Source organism: Nannospalax galili, unplaced genomic scaffold, assembly GCF_000622305.1.
Source record: "Nannospalax galili isolate Female #2095 unplaced genomic scaffold, S.galili_v1.0 scaffold342, whole genome shotgun sequence".
Taxonomy (NCBI): Eukaryota; Metazoa; Chordata; class Mammalia; order Rodentia; family Spalacidae; genus Nannospalax; species Nannospalax galili.
This window is the reverse complement of record NW_008349359.1, coordinates 2,113,611-2,136,670: the sequence shown is the minus strand read 5'-3', so window position 1 is coordinate 2,136,670 and position 23,060 is coordinate 2,113,611. Positions and strand designations below refer to the sequence as shown.

Sequence of the window (23,060 nt, the reverse complement as noted above, 5' to 3'; positions counted from 1 at the left end):
AGTGACCCTGATAATCTATAAAGGAGGGAAAGGTTCCCCTCCATAGTTACAAAGAAAAAGGGAGGAATGAAAAATAAAAGTCAGGCGCCATGAAGTCTCTCAGGCAGGTCGCGTACCGGTCAAGAATTCCAACTTGCCGATAAGTAAGTTTTATGGCCGAGACATCTGGCTTACTGATAAGTAAGTTTTATGGTTGAGACATCTGGCTTACTGATAAGTAAGTTTCCCGCTTTCCCCGTAGCATTTTGTAATAGTTTAAATTAACCAATAACCGCGTTTCTGCTTCTGTATCCCGCTTCTGCTCTATAAAAGTGCCAAACCCCAGCCTGTAGGTGCGCAAGTCCTCCGAGGAGACTTTGTGCCCACAGGTACCTGTGTACTAAATAAACCTCTTGCTGTTGCAACCCGAAGGCTGACTTGTCCTCTGTGGTTTCACTCTTACATGACAATCCTGGAATAGTGGTTGTATTGGTTACTTTTTTGTTGCTGTGAAAAAATACCATGAATGAGTTTCACAGTAGGTGAACAGGCCCCACGGGCCACTCTGCAGCAGCTGCACCCTCAGTGTGGACTGCTGTGGGCCTGACACGGAAGTCCTCGGGGGACCGGAAGCGGCGCCTCAGGGCGTGCAGGACGCGGCGACGGCTATGTTTCGCCCCGTTCTCCTCGGGGCGCTGTGGTCACCACCTGTCCCCTCATTCCCCTTGTGACCCCGCGGGAATGGCTGCCCCGTCCATGAAGGAGAGGCAGGTGTGCGGGGCGCCCGCGACCGGTACTGGCGGTGCCTCGCCGACAACGCGCCGACAACCCAGCCGGCTGCCAGCATCTGAGGAGCTCGTTCGAGGTGCACTGCCCCCAGCAGGTGGAGAAAATACTTTGACAAGAGACTATTTAAAATTCAAGGAAAAATTTGAAGCAGGACAGTTCCAGCCTTCACAGTCAACTGAGAATTCCTAGGCTTTGCCTAAGCTTTTTACAAAGACTGAAATTACTCTTCTGGACGTTTAAATATGCTTTGCTGATTCTGGGACGATGGCATTGTGGCACACACCAGTACTTGTTCTTTCTGCAGCACTTGATAAGTAAAATGGTCAAGTTAATAAGATTGCACCATGCAAACTAGGAAGAACTGAAGTGGTATTCAATTTGGTGCTTTAATTTAGTAACACGTCTATTTTAAGAAAAAAAAAATAAAGCCCATTATAAAAATACGTTATCTTCCTTTTTCTTTAGAATAAAAGCTGAGTAGTAGACAAATTTAATTTTCCACTAAAAATATCAATATGCAAATAAAAGATTTCTCTACCATGTGGTTCTGTTTCTACAGTTGTAGTGACATTCCTCAAAGGTCCAAACAGGAGTTCCCAGGCTCGCCTGGAGAAAGACTCCTCCCCGTGCCTGGATTGCTAACTAGTTCAGTAGGACAAAAAAGATACACACTTATAGATTGGCTTTATTCCAAGATAATTAAGACAATGCCAAAGGATGGACCTCCCCCACACCAAAAAAAAAATTACAAACCTAGAGACAATACTTGAAAATCATATTTTATGAAGAACTATTCAGTATAAAGAACTCATAATTCTTTTTTCAAAATTATGTGTACATGTGTCTGTGGGTATGTGAACATGACTGCAGATGCCCATGGAGGCCAGATGAAGGTGTTGGATCCCCTGAAGATGGATTACAGATGGTTGTGAGCTGCCCAACCTGGGTGCTGGGATCCACACTCTGATCGGCACAAATAGTACTCTTAACCCCTGCATCATCTCTCCAGCCCTGTCATGATTCTTAGTAAGAAAAATCCTGTTTGAGAAGTGCAAAAATGATGTGAATAGATACTTCTTGAAAGAAAATGCAATTGAAGACAAATATCTGAAAAAGGGTCCATATCAAGTGCTGACAAGCTTGTAGAACAAGTCCTGGCTCTTGAAATGCAAACCAGGAAAGCCCCTCTGGGGAGGTTTTGAGTAACATGTGCTGACCTTATGACCTTGCAGCCCCACTCCTAGGTATTTCATCAAAGGGACAGAAAGCAAAACCTGCAGCTTTAGTCACCAAAAAGCAGATGTCTGTGGTGGGATGAAGTGCTGTGCTTGCATCAGAACACCATCAGTATAAGCAAATAAACACAGATGGACCCTGAATGCATTTTGCAACCTGAAAGAAGTGAGATTGTGATAGTGTTGTGGGAGGCATCTAAATGAAGTAGGTATGGAAACTTCTACTTTTGCAGCCCTCTTGCAAGTCAATACTTCAAAATAAAACTTACAAGGAAAATGGAAAAAAAAAAAGAAAAAATACCATGACCAAAAGCAACTTACTTATAGAAGAGTTTATTATTGTTAGGGTTATAATTCCAGGAGGGGAGTCCATAATGGCAGGAGAGGCATGGCAGAGGGAGCCAGAGCAGGAAGCTGAGAGATCCCATCTCTACAGGACACAGGAAGCAGACTGATAAGCAGGAAGTGGGTTGAGGCTATAAATCCTCAAAGCCCACCCCCAGTGACATATTTCCTCCAGCAAGGCTGTACCTCCTACAGATTCCATGACCTCCCCAAAGAGTATCACCACTGGAGACACAGTGTTCCAAGTACGTGAGCCTATGGGGACATTATTCATTCAAATCACCACAGTGGTGTAGCAGATTTAAGAGAAATATAAGGTGATCTTAAGGAAGATACAGTCTAGCAGGGAAAGAGACAGTGCTACTTGTAACATGAAAGCACAGCCTTGTCAAGGCAACATAGGGCACAGTTACTTGTGGGGGTAAAATCACTGACAATTGGTACTGGGGAGCTGGGATGTTAGCAGCTGGAGTAGTAGAAGGCTTTGTGGAAAAGCAAGATTCGGGTTGGGCCTGGAAGGATGGTAGATTTACACAGGTGGAGGCAATAGAGGATACCGAAGAAGGCAGGAAGGTGACAGCTATAAGCAGCTAAGTAGAAGTGTGGGAACAGATGGGCATGCTGAGGAGCACTGATGAGTTGAGGCTGCCTCAGCACTGCTGCAGCACACAGCATAGAGTCACTGGGGTCTCCAGAGCAGGGGACATCGTGATGCAACTGGTATGTTACAATATTCTAGCCCATGCCAATCTATGTTGGAGCTTAAGGCAAAAGGAAAAGTCAGTAATACGGAGTTGTCTTTGTTTAAAATCTTTTGTTCAGCATGGATTGTGTATTAAAATATTCCTTATTTTGATGATTGACTGACTGTGCCTAAGGCAAGTACATCTCATTTGCACTATCCCAGTTCCAGTCCTGTGCTCTATTTTTGAAATTCACTGTGGGACATGGGTATTTACTAAATTATTATTAATGTACTAAAGCTTATTCATGTTGTAAATACTCTTTGGTTGGTAGATAGTATTTAATAAAATACAATTAAAATCTGGGCATGGTGGTGTACACCTTTAACCCAGCACTCAGAAGCCAGAGGCAGGAAGATGTCTGTGAGACAGGCCAGCCTAGTCTACATAGTGAGTTCCTGGCCATCTGGAGCTACAAGGAGACCCTGTCACAACTCTCCCCTTCTTCCAAAAAGGAAAATATCATTAAGAAAAGGAAAAGTGAATCTGAAGAGGAGTTTGGGACTTTTGAATCTGAGACATGTGAAAGGGAAAACAATCCTTTGTGTTCCTGAGTCAGTCTGTAGGGAGAACTTCCCATGGCCGCAGTCTACACAGTGTTTGCAGGAGAGAGCGCCTTGCTCATCCTGCTGTAAACAGAAGACAACTGTTGGTACCAGACACCACCATTTATTTGCAGGTTGGCTTGGACAAGTCAGCTGCTGTAGCAGCCAGCGACTGTGCTGCACGACCGGAGACAAGCTCCACAAATGGGCTTTTTGAGAAGCCCTGCTTCAGGGCAGGCCACTAACATGGCTTGTCACAGGGCCTTTGGTTCAGAGAGATGGAAAATTGAACTCAATGTTTCAGGTTTTCTGGGTCTACAGAAAAGACTGGTATTTGCACAGAGTATCAATAATACAGCTTTAAAAAAATTTTACTCTTGAGCCAGGCGTGGTGGTGCACGTCTTTAATCCCAGCACTTGGGAGGCAGAGGCAGGTGGATCTCTGTGAGTTCAAGGCCAGCCTGGTCTACATAGTGAGTTCCAGGACAGCTGGGGCTACAGGGAGACCCTGTCTCAAAAAGACCAAAAAATTTTTTTTACTCATGTATGTCTGTGTGTGTATGCCACATACTTGCAGGTGTCCATAGAGATCAGAAGAGAAGGTCAGATCCACCTGGAACTTGAGTTATAGGTCGTTGTGAGCCTCCTGGCATGGGTGCTAGGAACCAAACTTTGGTCCTTTGCAAGACCAGTATGTACTCTTAACTGCTGAGCCATCTCTTCAGCCCCTCCATAATATATCTTTAAATGTAAAATTTTGTCTTATTTAAAAAATTTTTTTGATACAGGGTCTTGCCATACAGCATAGGCTGGTCTTGAAATCACAATCCTTCTGCTCAGTTTCCAGAGTACTGGGATTATAGCTGTGGTCCACACTTGGCTGAAATCCACTGGTCATTAATGCACTAGAGATTAATGGAAGATTATTTTTACCAGGGAAGCAAATGAGACAGCAACACAAATGTCACCAAGACCAAGGGGAGTATGGAGAGGTGCAGGCGGCTCCTGTGCTCATCACCAGGGCACTTCTTTATCATGTGATGTGGACCTCCCAGTCATCACCAATGTTCAGAGAAAGCTTCTCCAGACTCAGGGTGGACGTTCTGGCAGAGTATGTAAAAGCTGCAGGCTGAACTTTACCATCTAAATAGCAAGATGATAAAAGAGGGAAAGTTTGAGAAATACCTAGGAGAGAAAATTATTTTTTTTTCCTGAAATCTGATATCTTATGCTATCACATACCCTTATACCTTATTTAGGAGATTCCATGAACTTCTATGAATGTTTTAAAACATGGGAAAAAAATCTTACATTTTGAGTACAATAGTGGGTAGAAAGAAACTATAAAGAGCAAGTGATTTGTCCAAGAAATTCAGTAGGTAAAGGATGGCATAATTCCATCCCATGCCCTTTCATCAACTCTACAACTATGGCAAGTATCTCCAGGGCTGTAGAGAGCCCCACCTTTTTCAAAAATTAAGAAGCATTTATATTATTACAAGTCTCCAATAATTTTTCTTAGGAAATATTAACTGTAAGTAGAAAGACCAGTTCATAAAGAACAGCAGACTATTCTTTACTCACTCTAGAGACTAGAAAATTGACCCTCCCAGAACAGGCAGAGTCTGCTTGAGCTCAGCATATTATCAGAGTTTGGAGACAAATCATTTGCTATAGATACTTCTGTGTTTACAAAAACAATGCTGAGATAAGAATGAACTGTCTGCTTACCAGATGGGTGGGTAGTCACCGAAGATGGTTTCTTTTGGAGGCCTAAGACCAAGATCTGCTCTACCTTACACTTGCTGGGATAATGGCCCCTCTCATCAGCACACCTGAGGTAGATACAATGGTATTAGGAGAAGCAGAGGGTGGAGATTTGAATTGGTTACCAGGTCAACATCTCCATCCTTGTGAGTTCTTCTTCCATCTGTCTCTATGAACTCATAGTCCATATGGGAGTCATTTAGTAAGACTAAGAAGTGACAAAAGATGATTTTGTGTGACAAGGAATAGGTAACTGGTGGCCACATCAATCCTCCTCAAGCCACATAAAGCCACTTAAGGACACAAAAGACACAAGTGTGGTTTGGATATTATAATCACTGTCAGAAATCAGACACTACACTTAATGAAACGGTATGTGGATGAATGAAAAGTATTAATAAATGCCTAACTTGAATACATTTTATTTGTTAGACAAATGGGAAAAAGATACAGACAAGAAAGAAGGAACATTCATGGTCAGTGATTGAAAAATACAAATGGCCATCACCATCATTTATTTAAATAGTAACAAAACACAGGCTATCATTTCCTTGAGAATGACAAAAGGGTAGCATAAATTAAGAAAACTCACAGTTTCTTTAGCAGCTATTTACTTATTTAATTTATTTATGTATTTATGTATTATTTATTTATTTATTTATTTATTTATTTATTTATTTATTTATTGTCTTTTTTTGAGACAGGGTCTCCCTATAGCCCCAGCTGTCCTGGAACTCACTATGTAGACCAGGCTGGCCTTGAACTCACAGAGATCCGCCTGCTTCTGCCTCCCAAGTGCTGGGACTACAGGCATGCACCACCACGCCTGGCTTTTATTTTATGTTTATTTTATTTTATGTCTTTTTGAAACAGGTCTCCCTATGGTCCCAGCTGATCCAGAACTCACTATGTAGACCAGGCTGGTCTTCAACTCACAGAGATCCGCCTGCCTCTGCCTCCCATGTGCTGGGACTAAAGGCATGATGCACCACTACACCCGGCTCCTTAGTGGCTCTTACCTGTTGATCAAAACACTGGAAGAGAATGACAACTTCCGGTGTAAGAACTGCTTCTGGTGGAGGTACTGGAATGAATGACCATCATCGAGGTACAGTTCTCCCACAGCAGAATCCTGGAAGGTGGACCACAGAGAATCTGTGTATGTAATAGTTTTACAGAGAAAAGTTCACTTCTAAAAGGAAAAATAATTTTAAATCTGTGAAATTTGTGAACTGAAGCTGAGAATTTAAGCTGCACAAGTACTCACAAATTTAGTAACAAAAATTCCTTACATACTCAATATTTGTTCACTCCTAAGTTGATGATGACATAGAATGAACAGGGAGGTTACATAGGAGGAACACAGAGTTAGACTGCTGTGAAGTAAATTTGAACTATGACATGTGAGAAGGGCAGAAATGGCTTCCTTGATACCATTCCAGAACGTGGCAAAGTTCACAGAACAAAATTGAAGTTGAAAAAAATCAATATAGAAAAGATGAAATCAACTTTCTTTCAAAGACCTTCCAACTTTTTAAAGTAGGAGGACCCCTTTTGCACGTCAGTGTAGCTTCCACATGGCAGGTAGGTTATTAACAACATCGCTGTAGGATTTCTAGTCTATTGCATTTATTCTGGGGCCTCACATGGATCCTAGACCACAGTTTGGTAGAAGAAGACATGCTTAAGTGAAATAGATGGAAAGCAAAGCTATAACTGACTTATTTTTATAATATTAGTAAGTATTACTATTAAGAATGTGTATTTTGTTTTGTATGGTGTTTGGGCAAATGGATAAGAGGCATTTATTTACTCCAGGCTTCACTTGGCTCAAAAGATCCTCTCTGTCTGGATCCTCCCAGGTTTTACTCAAGGAGATCTTAGTTATTTGAGTCATCTGGTGAGAACAGAAGCCACTGAATGAGGCTAGGGTCCCCCAAATGGTTAGAGATACATTTTAATACTCCCCTTTTGTAGGAGACTGAGTCAGGGCTAGTCTACAGGGGTTGTCTGTAGCCTAATGACCATTCCACCCAATAGCAGCAATCAGGTGCCCAAGAAACATATTCCCATTGTTCCTGGACCTCAGAGTTCCCTAAGAACAATGTCAGAAAGGGCAGACTGGCTGTGCAGTGAATCAAAAAAGATTCAGCCCTTGATAAACCTTGGGAGCACCATTTCAAATATGAGATTCACTACTTTTTCAAGGTGTTGTATCCTCAAAAGGCTATCACTGCAAAGAGATAGGACAGTAACAAAAAGGCTGTTTTCCAAATACCTTAGTGCTTAGAGCAATGTGGAGTCCATACGGGGAATCAGCCATCCAGCCTGTGGATTTCCCCACAGTTGTCTTTATTGGTACCACACTTCCACCTCGCTGAAACACTGGTATCTATAATAGAGCAGCACTCTCAAGGACGGTTACTCACACAAGGAAATTTCTAGGTAGAATTTTAAAATATTTTACTATGTGAGATCACACTCTTTACAGGTATAAAATCAAGGGGAAAATATTTGTGGGTACAGAAATGGCAAGCATGGGGACTGTGAAATTAAAAGGAAAATGGCTCAGGCAAAAAATGGTCCATTAAAAATTTTTTATTTACTCATTACATATTAATATTGTGTGTATATATATGTGCATGTTGTTGCATGCATGCTGCAGCACACATGTGGCAGTCAGAGGACAAGCTTATGGGGTTGGTTTTCTCCTTCAGCTTGTATGTGGGTTCTGGGGATCAAACTCAGGTTGTCCAGCACACATGGCAAGCTGCCTCCTGAGCTACTTACCATCCCCAAATTGTCCATATTTTAAATTATTAGGACAGCTGCCTACCCTTCACCAGTTTATTAGCTATACCTGCCTTTTCCATTTTTTTCATTTAAGTGATAAATTCTATTCTATGCCCAGAGTTAATCCCTGAAAACTCTTTTTTTTTTTCAATTTCTATTTTGGATCTTTAACATTCCTGTCATTATAGTAAGCATGTTATTCTAGAGACCTGATAAAGAGTAGTTTTCTGGCTATTTAAGTGGGTCCAGATATACATTGTACACATAAAGTGTTTCTTGGTCTGGGGGGATGACTTTTGTCCTTCCTCACAGCACCTGCTTCTCTGGGTCAGCAGGATGCCTGACTCAATTTTGAGGCTAACTCTGAGAAGATGTTTCTGTTATAGAAACCATCAAGGGTACTTTAAATGATGTTAACAATGTGGCTGTGGGCATGGTCCACACCTATTAGTCTTTTGGTTGGCACTTGGCAGAAGAGCCTGGAAGGTTTCTTGCCTCTGGCAAGGAGCTGCCTGGATCTTTGAGTGGGAATGAGGGTGGAGGAGTTAAGACACCATGCCCTCCTCTGCTTAATTCATAAGCTACAAGAACAAAAGCCAATCTCTCTTTTCTTCTGTTTTAAAAACAAGGTGGTAAATTAGAGGGGAATGAATTACAGACTAGGAGTCCAGGAAACTCGAGGGGCTTGTCTTAGTTCTGCCACAAACTGCTCTTAACTCAGTGTGTGAGGGACTAGAGTAAAAGATTACTAAGGTCTCTTCTGGATCTGAAGGTTGATGTCTGAAACTCGTTTCTTTATAATGAAATTGCTGATGACAATCTAGAAAATAACATTACCATCTCTATTAATCGCCATAGTGTGCAGGGCCTGTGGTTGTGGTTGTGATTCAGCCTGGATGGCTACTGTGATTCTCATTTTATATATCCTTTTGGCCCTGTTGCTTTTTGACTTGACTAAACAGACATCCTATATGGCATGTGCAGTGAATACCATGTTTCTGTTTTTAGTGTTACTGGCCTTCTTAGACATACAAATATAGATATACAGGGAAGAGTTGTGTTTATCCTCAATATTTCATACAATGAATCAGAGCATATGGATTTTTGAACTATCTTGACACATTTAACAGCTTTATTGAAGTAATACTGCTGCAAAATTCACATTTAAAGTATACAATCAAACCATTTCAGTGTATTCATTCATATGATCATCACCATAATCAATTTAAAAATACTTTCCAGACCTCTAAAAGAAACTTGTAACCTTTAACAGTCATTCACATTACTTCCCAAGCCCTCTCCCAAGCTCAGCCCCAGGCAAGTACTATGATAATCTATTTTCTATATCTATATGTAGGTGTTGTTATACAGAACTAACACCCTTAGTTCTCTATGTACAGAAATATACACACTGAATGCATGTGCCTCCCATTCATAAGTCAAAGCCCCAACCACTGAAGTGACTATATTTAGAGGTGGGGACTTTATAGAGGCAGTTGAAGATAAAATAATAAGGATAGGGTCCTGCAATGTTAGGAATTATCCAACTCAATCAGCTGGCACCTTGATGTAGGACTTCTACTTTCAGAGTTGTGGGAAGGTACATTTCTGTTTTTTGTTTTTTTAAAAAATATTTTATTATTTTTATTCCATGTGTATGAGTGTATTGCCTGCATGCATGTGAGTGCACCCGTGTCATGAGGTGCCGTGGAGGTAAGAAGAGGGCTTTAGATTCCCTTGGAACTGGAGTTAAGGACGGTTCATAGCCGCCATGTGGGTGCTGGGACTTGAACCCGGGTCCTCTGCAAGAGCAGTCAGTGCTCTTAACTGCTGAGACCCTCATTTCTATTTTTAAGTCCCACACTAATACAGTCAAACAGGTAAAAATAATACTCTCTGAAAATAACTTACAGTATCCAAGGCTACTGGGATCTTCACAGTACATCCTCCTTTCCAATGAGCAAATGTTTTAGAGTCATACCAAATCTAAAAATAAACAGATTCCAGTGAAATAGATGGGCAGTCTCTCTCCTAAGAAGTCTGCCTTACTCCTTGAGTATGGAGTTCTGTCCTATAATTGAACTGCTTTCCCCCTCCCCAACAAATTCCAGAAATGAAGGAAAGAAGGAAGGGAGGGAAGGAGGGAGAAAGGAATTAAAAGAAAGCTAAAATAAGTACAATTAAAAATTGGGGTAGAGCCAGACATGGTAGCACATGCCTTTAACCCCAGCACTTAGAAGGCAGAGGCAGGCAGATCTCTATGAGATCCAGACCAGCCTGGTCTACACAGCAAGTTCCAGGCCATCTGAGGCTACAGGGAAAAGAAATTGGGGTCCAGAAGCTAGGAATAATATTCATATTCAATCTCTCTCTCTGTCTCTCTCTCTTTCTCTCTCTCCTTCCTTCTTTCCCTCCATCCCTCTCTTTCTCCCTCATCTGTGGTACTGGAGATTGAACCTAGGGTTCACTCCTAAGCAAATACTCTACCACTGAGTTATAACCTTAATCATCTTTACTTTTTATTTTCAGATAGGGTCTTACTAAGTTACCCAGGCTGGCCTTGAACTTGCTCTGTAACCCCAGCTAGGGCTTGAACTTTCAGTCCTTCTGCTGGAATTACAAACTTGCACCACCAGATCCCACATACTTTTAAGAAGATTCCAAGACCTAGCACACAGGAAGCCCTGTGTTTGATGCCCAGCATAGAATAAATTGAACATGGTGATATGTGCTTATAATCCCAGTACTGAGGAGATAGAGGCAGGAGGATCAGAAGTTCAAGTTCATTCTCCATTACATAGTGAGTTCAAGGCCTGCCTCAGATATATAAGACCCTGTCAGAAGAAGGAGGAGGGGGCGGGAAGAGAGAAAAAAGGAGGAAGAGGAGGAGGAGGAATATGACGACGAAGGGGAGGGGAGGATACCAAGGGGATATGACTAATTAAAAGGCCATTTCTTGTCCCTCTATGCATTCAAAAGGTAACTACTGAACAACCTACCACTGTGCAGGGTTCTGGGTACGTATGTAAGATACTTAATGTCTCTACGTGAATGAAAAGATAAGATGAATTTCTTGTCTTTATTGTTCTTACAGTCTACTGACTTATAAAACCTTAATGCTTGAATTGGCGAGATGGTTCAGCAAGTAAAGGCACAGGGAGAGAACCAACTCATAAAGTTGTCCTCCGACTTCCACATATGTCGTGGTATGTGTGCCCCCCCAACAACATGCACACACAACAATAATAAGATAAAACAATTTTCAAAAAATGAACTTAATGCTTCTAGCAATAAATAAAATGGTGAAAAAGAGAGAATAAAAACAAGAACAAAGAAAAGCACATTGCAAGCAGATAGATTACAGGAGAAGAGCATCAGAGAAGAACAGATTTGGCAATAAAATAATAGAAACTTGGATTACTAGTTTAGTATCATTTTTCAGAGTACAATTCAGAGATAAGGTTCTCATTCTCATCTGAGAGCCCTACTACAGGAGGCTAGTTGCTAAATTACAAAATAAAAAAATCTCACAAACTAATTGGGTGGAATAAATTCTTAGGATACCACCAGAAACAGCAGCACGGAAAGGAACAGGCTGTTTTCTCTCTGCTAGTCCAGTTCTCTTTCTGGCAGCCATGGAGTGATTCCATGCTGTGAGTTCACCTCCTGGGATTACCACGACCTTTACATAGCAGGGCCGTTGAGACTGCCACTGTACTGCTGTGACAGTGACAGGACTGTGACTTGACCATCATTAGCTGCAGTGAACTCCTAGTAGGATCAACTGCATCAGGCTCACAATGTGGTATTCTTGGTGGGTTCTGTCTGCTAACATTTTGTTGAGGATTTCTGCATCTGTGTTGAGGAGGGATCTTGGCTTGACTTTCTTTTCTAGTGCGTCCTCTAGCTTTCTTTCTTCTCGCTGGACAATTCCTGCAGCTTTACATGAACCAGAGGAGGTGAAAGATACAAGCTGATTTAAAATGACTGAAGACTCAACCATTTTCATTACTGACAGTGAGGGGCAGGGATACACCTTAGTGGTACCTAGTATGCACAAGTCCCTGGCTTCAACTCTTCTCATGTCATTTACAAAGTTTTCCAAATATATAAAGCTCTCCAACCTAGGAAATGTATAAATGGACAAAACGCCATTCGGGCCAGGCTGAGAACTCAGTGCCAAGTTCCTCAGCCAGCAAGTACTGGATGAGGCTCAACCCTGCCAGGTGTCCTAGGTGCAGGGATACAGCAGAGATCTTACTAACATGAGAACTGCTGCCTTCAAGGAGCTAGCATTCACATGGGAGAGGTACATAACGAACAAGTATATAAGTAAACATGCAGAATGGTAGACAGTGGCAAGTTCTGTAGGTACAAAGGCTACAGAGAGCCTGACAGCACCAAGGGCAACCGCAGTGGTTTGAAATCTCAAACAGGTGATCAGAGAAGGCCTCACCAAGGAGATATCCAAGGCTAGACTCGGAGGAGAGGGGATGGGCTAAAATATGGAGAAGCATGGCAGTGAGGGATTTTCAGATAGCCCTGGGTAGTGTATTAGCCAGCTGAGCTGCAGGGGTGCCTGTGGCAAGAAACAGCGTGGCTCTTTTAACCAGGGTTTGTGAAGATGTAGCAAGAGAAACAATAACAGAACTCTGGGAGGTGTTGAAGGAATATGTAGTCATGACAATGTGCTTTCAGTTATGATGGACATTTGTAAAAGTTATTAGCTGAAATAAAAAGGGAGCCTGCTCCTCTAAATGGAGGGTATGGCTTTGCATAGGAATAATGTAGAAACTCAGCTGATAAGACCAACAGGACATTTTTAAAAAAGATTTATTTTCTTCTTTTACATGTATGTGGATGTCTCTGAGCGGGTATGTGCATGTGAGTACAGGTACCTCTGGAGGTCAGAAGTTTTTAGTGCCCAAACTCAGGCAGGATTCAGAGGGAACCTGAACCAAAAAGCAAAGACCCTTTATACATGTGTTCTCCGAGCTTACTACCTCCTGAAGATCGATGTTTTCTTTTTCTGTTTATAATATCTAATGCACTGTTAAGTGCTATATAAATATGTATTGAGGAAATGAGGACAAGAAAATGTCTATATGTGTTCAGTTCAAATGCAATCCTCGCTGCTCCTCCGATCTCCTAACGCTTTCTTCAATGTTCCCTTCTGCTGCTAGACGTTTCCCTTTCCTTTTCAAATCTCATGTATTCTGTTTCCCTTTGTACCTGCTTTCTTAAAGCCTCTTTTTTCCCTATCTCATGGGTCCCTTTCTTGTTTCCTGGTTTCTATCCATACTTACTCCCACTTAAATGTACATATTTGAACATTTGAAGCTAGGATCTGTACATGAGAACATGTAGCACTTGAACCCCAAGCCTTGGTGTCCTTCTAAGGACCCACTTATACAAGTCAAAGTGTAAAGGCAAAAACTTCCCTTAAGTTGTTACCTATTCATCTTTCTCCACCTTTCCTTCATTAAATATGTCAGCCTCTGAGAACAGTGTCATGATGGAGGAAAACCTACAGTCATTTTAAAGTAAATTCACAATGCTATGCTAAAGAAATCTCTTTCCCAAGAAAAATGAAGGGATGAAAGCTGGGAGATAAGAGATATGTGGCTGTTTGTTACTACTCTTACCTCATTTGGCCCTGGCAGAAATACATCAACCATGGCAGCCTGTAGTTCTGTGACTGGATGAACCAATAAAGCGCTTCCTAAAACATGGAGAGGAAATAAAATCGAATAGCACTATAGGTAATCTGAACCCCTCTTTTCCCTTTAATTGAATACTAGATTGTGAACTTCCTCTGTGAACCTCTCTAAGGCAGAGACTATGGTGTCTTGAATAAATAATTTGTCTGAGAGATGCACTGTTAGAAAGAGGAGAGGGCCTTGAAGAGGTAACTGGATTAAACCCATTTATGGCATGTTAGGGCTACAGGGAAAGGACCCTGGCATAGTCTTGTTTATTTGAGACAGGGTCTTATTATGACCTGGAACTTGCTATCCAGATCAGGCTGGCCTTGATCTTTTGATCCTCCTGCCTTAGCCTTTCAAGTGCTGGGATTACAGGCATGAGCCACCATGCTTAGCTCCAGTTTCATTTTCTGCATAACTACTAGTGTACCAATGATCAGAAAGCACCACTGCACCTTTCCAAATGCTTCATCATTTGTTATGAGTGGTAGTAGCTAGAGAGAGGCCATGCTATTATCTAGAAATGTGGTCAGTGAGATTACTTGGTCACTTGTGCTTGGGCAGTTACCACTGCAGAGGCTGCATTCTCTTAAGGATAGTCTGGGTTATTACTTTTGTTATCAGAATTGTACCGCACATCTGTAAAATGCATCTACTTAAGAATTCATGTTTTAGGGTTATTTATAGGGTCTCACTATGTAACCCAGGTGCCTTCAACCCATGGTCCTCTTGCCTTAGCCCCTGGGTGCTGGGATTATAAGCATGCACCACCATGGCTAGCTTGAAATAATTCTTCTAGTCAATAAAGATGTATTTACTGAGTGTCAAACACCATGGTAGGCTCTGGGGATATAGCAGAAAGTAAAACAAGCATAGTTCCTGCCTTCATAGAGTCTGTGGTAAGGGAATGAGACAGATATGTTAGAGCAGGTACAAATTAATTAGAGTCAAAATAAATACCAAAAGAGGCAAAAGTACAAAATGGAATGAAAATTGTATAACAGGCAAGACTGACTTCGCATAGGAAGGGTAAAACTACAGTATAAAGAACTATATAAAGTTGACTAGGGAAGTTTTTCCAGGGCAGTGACTATTAAGTTGAAGCCTAATGTGCTGGGGATTGAACAGAGCCTTGGGTATGCTATGTAAGAGCACTGCCATTGAATATATCACCAGCCCAAATGTTCTTGTTATTATAATAATAATGATTTGAAAAAAATTTTTACATTTGGAGGTTTCCACTGTTTAGAATGGAATTCATTCTTTGGGTCTCAATGTTTTAGCCTTGCTTTTTGAGCCCTGTTCCTGAAACAATAAACTTCTTCCAGGTTCTAGATGCTATGGTTAATCCTCATTAAAGATGAATCTTAGCTATGTGTGGTGGTATATACCTGTAATTTCAGCATTATGGGGGTTGATACAGAAAGATTACAAGTTCAAGGATAACCTGGGCTACATAGCTTGTCTCAAAAGAAAAAAAATAGACATCTACTAACTGTATATGAAATAAACTATTGTTTCTTTTTTAAAAAAAGATTTGCAGTGCCTGCAGTGCAGATGAGGGCACTGGATCCCCTGGAGCTGGAATTACAGGTTGCTGTGAGCTCCCCAACATGGATGCTGGGAACTAAACCTGGGGCCTCTGGAGGAAGCAGCAAGTTCTCTTAGCCACCGAGCCATCTTTCTAGCCCTCTCTTCTGTTTCTTTGCTATAAATCATCTGATCTACTTTTTTATATTTCCCTTCCCTATAGCAGTCTCAGCAAGTTTAAAGGCATGGGTCCCAAACAAAAATCTCAGATTATACCCAACCATAAACTAGATTTATTTGAACTTGGTAAAAATAATTTTTGGGGGGTCTTTTTGAGACAGGGTCTTCCTATAGCCCCAGCTGTCCTGGAACTCACTATGTAGACCAGGCTGTCCTTGAACTCACAAAGATCTGCCTGCCTCTGCCTCCCAAGTGCTGGGATAAAGGCATGCACAACCAGGCCTGGCTGATAAAAATAATATTCTAAGTACCATTTTACAATGAACTAGAACTATGGTCCCACTAATGCACTAAAAGTTTGGTAACAGAGGCCTGAGGATGCAACTCATGCTTGCCTAGCATGCATGAGGCTCTGAGTTCAATCCCCAGCACTGTATAACACCAGGCATGATGATGCATATTGTAATTGCAGTGATGGTGGAGGCATGAAGAGCGATCAGAAATTCAAGGTCATCTTAGCTACATGAGTTCTAGGCCAGGTGGGTTACATGAGACCCTGCCTCAAAAGATTTTTTTTTTTTTTGGTGACAGAATTTATTATTTGTGTTTCTTGGTCTTAGGGTTTTCTTACCTAGAAAATATGATAAAAACATAGTTACTGTATTTGTTATAACTATAACTAATCTATAAAGGCTTACCTAGCATATATTCATCTTCCACACCAAAAGTCTCTAATTCATCAGGGAACTCTATCCACAGAGGCCTGGGAGGAGAAAAATAATTCATGTTTTGAGATTATTATGTTTTATTATACCTTTTTGTTAGACATCCCATTAGAGTTTTATATTCCTCAAAAGGAGCTAGAAAGTAGCAAAGAGCCAAGATTCTTTTTCATATGATTAAAAAGCTTATGAGTAATTGCTGTGGTTGATATTTTTATTATGTGAAAGCGTTTTCTATTAACTCATGTGTTCTAATGAAATATTAAAAAGTCTACAAGCTGCAGTTTTCCTTCTGATTGTTGAGTGTGAAATACCACTCCAACAGGTTGTTCTAGTCCACCTTCAATTGCTGTGACAACACTCTGACCAATACCAACTTGGAGAGGAAAGGTTTTATTTGGCTTACATCTCCTGGGTCATAGTTCATCACTAAGGGAGCCCAAGGTAGGAATTCAGGGCAGAAACCTGGAGGCAGGAGCTGGAGTACAGGCCATGGAGGAATGCTATTTACTGGTTTGCTCCCCTGGTGGGTGCTCAACCTGCTTTCTTATACAATACAGGACCACCTACCTGCCTAAGGGTGGCACCACCCACAGTGGGCTAGGCCTTCCCACATCACTCAACAATCAGGAAAATGCCCCACAGATGTAGCCACAGGTCAGTCCAATGGAGGAAATTCCTCAATTGAGGGCCCCTCTACCCAGGTGTGTCAAGTTGACAACTAAAGCCATCCATCACACAGGTAGAATCAGAACTTTATGCAATTCTAAATGCAAAACTTCTTTGGTGTAAAGTAAACTAAATGTCTGTAAACTCACACTTTGCTGTAATGATAATTCTGTGCCATCTTTTCTGGCTGTCACTGCTTTTCACAAATCACTTTATCATTACTTATTTAAATAAAAAGACCTGACCTCACTTATTTTCACATTAGTAATGCTTTGGGAAAGGTGAGAAATTATTGAGTTTTTAAAGACAGTTATTGCTTCATACAACTGCTTCATACATTGAATTTTCAATATCAATGTATCTAGATATTAACTTAATGGCTCTAACCATGTCTTAATTTCATGAGGAAAAGACTTATTTTTTTTGCCTTTTTTTTTTTTGAGACAGGGTCTCTCTGTAACCCTAGCTGGCCTGGATTCGCTATGGAGACCAACCTGGAGATCTGCCTGCCTCTGCCTCCTGAGTGCTGAGATTAAAGGTGTGTGCCACCACACCTAGCCAAGACTTATTTATTTTATGTGTATGAGTGTATTGCCCACATGTATGTAAGTGCACCCATGTCATGCAATGCCCACAGAAGTCAGAAGAGGGCATTGGATCCCCTGGAACTGGAGTTACAGGTGGTTGTTAGCCACCATGCGGGTGCTGGGAACCGAACCCAGGTCCTTTGCAAGAGCAGCTAGTGCTCTTAACCACTGAGCCATCTCTCTAGTCCCCTAGGAAAAGATATTTTAATAGGAGAACCTTCTTATTTACCAGTCTTTGTAATAATATATTCCTTTTCTACTGAATGGTAACAAAGCAGTGTTCTCTAAACCTGGCTGGTGTCTAGAATCATCAGGAAACTTCAAACACATATAGGTTCCTGAGACTCCTAGAATGTTTTGGAGGTATGCCCTTTGGAATATGTACTTCCAAAAAGTTCCCCATGTCTGGTCTAACCCCGTTTAGAAACTGCTGATTCTGAAGTCTCTGTATTATTCTTTAACTTAGAAGATTTTCTTTCATATTTTGCCTAAAAATAAAATTAGAAATTACATGCTAGAAAAAAAATGTCTACCTCATGCTTGAACTAGTTCAACCCTAAAGGTAAGATCAAACTTCAGATGGCAGGTAAAATTATTCTTCATGAGAGCAGGCTTATGGATAAAATACTAAACGTATTCAGATACAAAGTCACTTCCTTTTCTTTAAACATTTTCATTTATGCCTTTTAGTAGATATTAATACCTTAATGAAAATAGTGGGGGATCTAGATTTCATCTTCTGTGTCTTCAATAGCCAGTACCTTGTACACAGCAGGAAGTCACTGATTGAAGCCTGACTAAACACATGGCTCTTCTCCTTTGCTGTCAGAATCACTGTGGAATTACTTCAGTTCCTGATCACTAAGGGATCTGTTGATTAGTTGTTGGGGTCCTAAATGGAGGATTTTTTTTTTTTTTTTTTTTTTTTTTTACCTCATGACAGGTTCAGAAGACATGTGCGCATGGTAGAACAGAGAATATAGATAGGGCAGGAGGGTGTAGCGCTCTTTGATGGCTTCTCGGATGAGCCTGGTGTGTTCTTCCCCAAAGAGCCAGGGTTCCCGCCGCTTAGTGTTCATGGTAGCGTGGCCACGGAAGAAGGGCTGGTAAGCTCCAGCCTGGTACCAGCGCACCAGCAGTTCTGGCTCTGGATTCCCAATGAAGCCGCCTACATCAGCTGCTTAGGCAAAGAAAGGCCATATGAGGCAACCTGGCTTCAAATAAATAATGTGTTCAGGTAAAATAAAGCCTTGAGAACTGAAAGAAGGGTTTTATATGTACCCTCAAGATGGCAGACGAAAATATGGCCTCAAACAGGGCAGACTAAGCCACAAAGCCCAGCCTATTCAGGTAGCTGACAAAATGCTTTTTTTTTTTCCCCCCAAAAAAAGTCAGAGGCTTTACTACAAGATCAATAGTCCTGTGTGCTCCTGAACCTACATTATCCAGAAACTGCAATGTCTCTCTGAGTGTGTGAGTGTGTGTGTGTGTGTGTGTGTGTGTGTATGTGTGTGTGCTGAAGGAAAGGTCTGACAAATGATTTCTTTTGAAAACAAAAGCTAAAGCAATGAAAAAACTACAGAGAAGCGAATCATCCGCATCAGAGGTGCAGCATGCTGACCCCTTGAGCAGGACACAGACTTCTTGTATGTGGATCAATGTCATAAAAAAAAAAAACAACAAACATGTATTGCCAGGTGTGGTGGTGCATGCCTTTAATCCCAGTACTTGGGAGGCAGAGGCAGGCAGATCTTTGTGAGTTTGAGGCCAGCCTGGTCTACATAGTGAGTTCCAGGACAGCTGGGGCTACAAGGAGACCCTGTCTCAAGACAAAACACAAAACAAAACAAAACAAAAAAACCCACACATATATCAAAAAAGTGGTATTATTTGTTTCTATTCCTGTAGAAAATAGGAAGTATTCAGAACTTCAACCAGAACTACAGCCATACTAAGCATCTTTCATGTTAATGTCTCTTATCTTCACTGAATTCTCAGGATGCAGGGAAGGCAAGCCATCAAACACTTATTTTAACTAAATCTATCTTTCCCAAGACCACATCTGTGTGTGTGTGTGTGTGTGTGTGTGTGTGTGTTCATGTATGGGGAGGTGCATATGCGTGTGGAGGTCACAGGTTGACTTCAGACGTCTTCCACTTTATTTTTTGAGAAAGCGTCTCTTACTGAACCTGGAATTCACTGATTGCCTAGACTGTCAGAAAGCCCTAGGGATCTACCTATTTTTGCCTCCACAGACCTGGGATTACAGGAGTATTCCACTGTGCCTATCTTAACTGACTAAGCCATCTCTACCATCCCATTTCTTTTCTTTCCTTTATTATTTTAACAGGGTCTCATGTAGCCCAAGCTGATCTCAAACTCTCTCATGTAGCTCAAGATGACCTTGAACCCTTGATCCTCCTAGCTCCACCTCCCAGGTGCTAGAACTATAGGTGTGTGCCACGAATGCCCAGTTTCATGCAATCTGAGGAACCCAGGGCTTCACACATGCAAGGCAAATAGTCTACCAACTGAGCCTCTCCCCGAGTCCCCAGGACCACATCTTAAGAAAAAAACAAGTCAGGCGTGGTGGCGCACACCTTTAGTCCTAGTATCCTGGTACTGGGCAGGGGCAGAGGCAGAGGTAGGTGGATCTCTATGAATTCAAGGCCAGCCTAGTCTATAATGAAAGTTCCAGGCTAGCTGGTGCTACAGAGAGATCCTGTCTCAAAAAAAGACCAAAAAAAAGAAAAGGAAAAAAAAAAAAAAAAAAACCATTCAACCAACAACAGTTAAAATATATTACATATAAGCTGAGCATAAAGTATTTCTGTAAAATTGACTCTTATTTCGTCACTACGGTGTTAGCTATCAAACTCAAGGCCTGCACATGCTAGGGAAGCACTCCACCAGTCTGTACACTCAGCCCTTGGCTGGCTTTTGATTTGCTCTCACCCTTTCCACTTTCAAGAAGAAAAGCATGGTTTAGGAAGGAAAACTCAGTTATTGTTCAGGAGACAGTTATCCCTCAGGAGACAGTGCTAAGGGACTGAGGGAAGGAAGCACCCTGCTTCCCCTCCTGACAGCCTGTCATTATACCCTTAATTCAGAGAAGAAGCACCCTTCCACCCTCCTTCCACTTTCTCTTTCCCACATTCATCCCTGCCCCAAACAGTTAACAACCAGAATTGTTAACAACAGTTAACAACCAGCATCTCTTTTCATTTCCTCCCTTAAATCCTCAGAACAGGAATCACCTTACCTCCACAAAAAGAGATCCCTGAAATGCTCAGAGTGAGCAGCATTGGGATGGAAACTTTCAGGTAGCTCCATTCTGCTGTATTGTCACCTGTCCATACCGCACCTTTAGTTACCAGTGACAAAGGATGGAAAAAACAAACAAATTATCCCATGGACTCAATTTCATTTAGGTTCCTTAATTGTAAAAGACAAAAATCATAAAAAGGAAAACATTTCTCACCTTAAATTCTGATTTTCTACAGAGATAACAATTTTCTTTTTTTTCTTTTTGGTCTTTTTGAGGTAGGGTCTCCCTTTAGCCCCAGCTGTCCTAGAACTGACCATGTAGACCAGGCTAGCCTTGAACTCACAGAGATCCACCTGTCTCTGCTTCCTGAGTGCTGGGATTAAAGGCATGCTCCACATCTGATCTTCTTTCTTTTTTTGAGACAAGATCTCCCTATAGTGCTGGCTGGCTTGGCCTCAATCTCATAGAGATCTGCCTGCCTCTGCCTCTGCCTCTGTACCACCACACCCAGCTCATTTATGTTTTTTTAATTGGGATAATAAATATTGCTTAGGCATTCTTTTCTTTTTAAAATTTATTATGTTACAAACATTTCCTCACGTGATTAAAACAACCATGTTATGGAAGGAGAGAACCAATTTCTGCAAGTTGTCCTGTGACCTCCACACGTGGCATGGCCCTGTCCCCTGAAATATACAGCCTCATGACAGTTTATCCTATAGATAAACTATACTTTTATAACTCTAGATTTAGACTTTCTTTTCTTTTTGTTTCAAGGACTGATGCTATGGGGAGCATCTTTGTATACGAATCCTTGCCTGGGATGATACTATTCTGTCCTTTGGCTAAATATCACAGGGGCTGGTTTTGAGGGTGGAGTGGGAGGCCTAAAATGCCTATAATAAAGTAAGGGCTGGGTTCCTTACACTATGACCTAAGCTCTCAGTTATTTATACAAGGACAGGAGACTTAAAATAGCCTTCTGGCCACATAGTGGTTAAGTTGAACTAGATCTGCATTAGCTAGTAAACTGGATCCAGTCATAGATGACCCTGACAACAAGCAACAGCCAGGTCTATTTTAAATCATATTGCTAAGTGGAACAAATGGTTGGAACAATATATTAGCGGTGTATCTCCCTGGTTTTCATAAGTCAAAAGATAGGATCAGAGATGACCATGTCATCAAACTGAATACTCTGAAGTCACTCTCCCAAATAAGTGGCTATTTCTTCAGTAGGAAACAAGTACTAAACTTGATGAAAAGTCCAAGTTGGCCTTGGAAGATGACCTTAAAATCTGATCCTCCTGCTCTACCTCTTGAATGCTGGTATTAGAAACATGTACCACCATGTCTGGATTTATACAGTCTTGGAAATTAAACTCAGGGCCTCTTGCCTGTTAGGCAAGTAGCTACCAACTGAGCTACATTCAAGCCCTTATAGAAAAAGTAAACACCGCAGAGCATATTATTCTCTACAATGGAGGTACTAAGGAATGGCTATTGAAGAACAATGGCAGCAGGCAACATATACCATAAGTAGTGTATTAAAAAAAAAAGGACAGGGGGCTGGAGAGATGGCTCAGCAGTTAAGAGGACTGCTGCTCTTGCAGAGGACCCAGGTTGTGTTCCCAGCACCCACATGGCAGCTAACAATTGTCCATTATTCCAGTTCCAAGGGATCTGATGCCCTCTTCTGACCTCTGTGGGCATTGTACAGCACGGGTGCACTTACATACATGCAGGCAACACACTTATACACATAAAATAAAAATAATAGATTTTTTTTAAAGAAAAGGATGGGTGGCTAACTTAGATTTTGTAACAAACCATTTCTTACCATACTTTTGTGATCCAGCAAAGAAAGAACGTGAAAGAACGAAGGGTCTCTCCTTCCCTTGAGATCGCTTTATCAGTCCTTCTGCAGTAGCCATCTGCTGTAAGTCAATGAAGAAAAATTTGAAAGAGATGACAAGATTAGGGCACTATGCCAACATCTTCAAAAGGCTATCAAACATCAGAAGAGTAAATTGTTGGTGGGAATATGAAATGGAAGATGGTAAAAAAAAAAAAAAAACCTGATGATATACTGAAACTACCTAAATTTATTTCCCTGTTAAAGATGGAAAAATTTTCTTTAAGAATACCAATAAAGCTGGGCATGGTGGCGCATGCCTTTAATCCCAGCACTCGGGAGGTAGAG

The 23,060-nt window shown here is 41.4% G+C and overlaps 1 protein-coding gene and 1 pseudogene across 5 annotated transcripts in view; one reads left to right on the top strand and one right to left on the bottom strand.

Annotated features, from left to right (window-relative positions):
• The first annotated feature begins 720 nt into the window (after window positions 1-720).
• Window positions 721-957, top strand: LOC103744952 (annotated as a pseudogene).
• Window positions 958-4,401: 3,444 nt separating this feature from the next.
• The window catches only part of Ganc (glucosidase alpha, neutral C), a 63,719-nt gene continuing 45,060 nt past the window's right edge, over window positions 4,402-23,060 (bottom strand). For 3 of the 5 annotated variants that reach the window (XM_029570261.1, XM_029570260.1, XM_008846817.3), the window contains 10 exons: window positions 22,698-22,794; window positions 20,852-20,953; window positions 18,523-18,766; window positions 16,310-16,374; window positions 13,842-13,918; window positions 10,108-10,182; window positions 7,682-7,795; window positions 6,423-6,535; window positions 5,368-5,471; window positions 4,402-4,779 (listed from right to left, as the gene is read on the bottom strand). In XM_029570261.1, the coding sequence (XP_029426121.1) occupies window positions 4,670-4,779; window positions 5,368-5,471; window positions 6,423-6,535; window positions 7,682-7,795; window positions 10,108-10,182; window positions 13,842-13,918; window positions 16,310-16,374; window positions 18,523-18,766; window positions 20,852-20,953; window positions 22,698-22,794 (1,101 nt within the window). In that variant the 3' untranslated portion in view covers window positions 4,402-4,669. Of the gene's footprint in view, window positions 4,780-5,367; window positions 5,472-6,422; window positions 6,536-7,681; window positions 7,845-10,107; window positions 10,183-13,841; window positions 13,919-16,309; window positions 16,375-18,522; window positions 18,767-20,851; window positions 20,954-22,697; window positions 22,795-23,060 lie in introns of those variants that run through there. The other 2 variants (XM_029570259.1, XM_029570262.1) reach the window with 2 other exon arrangements.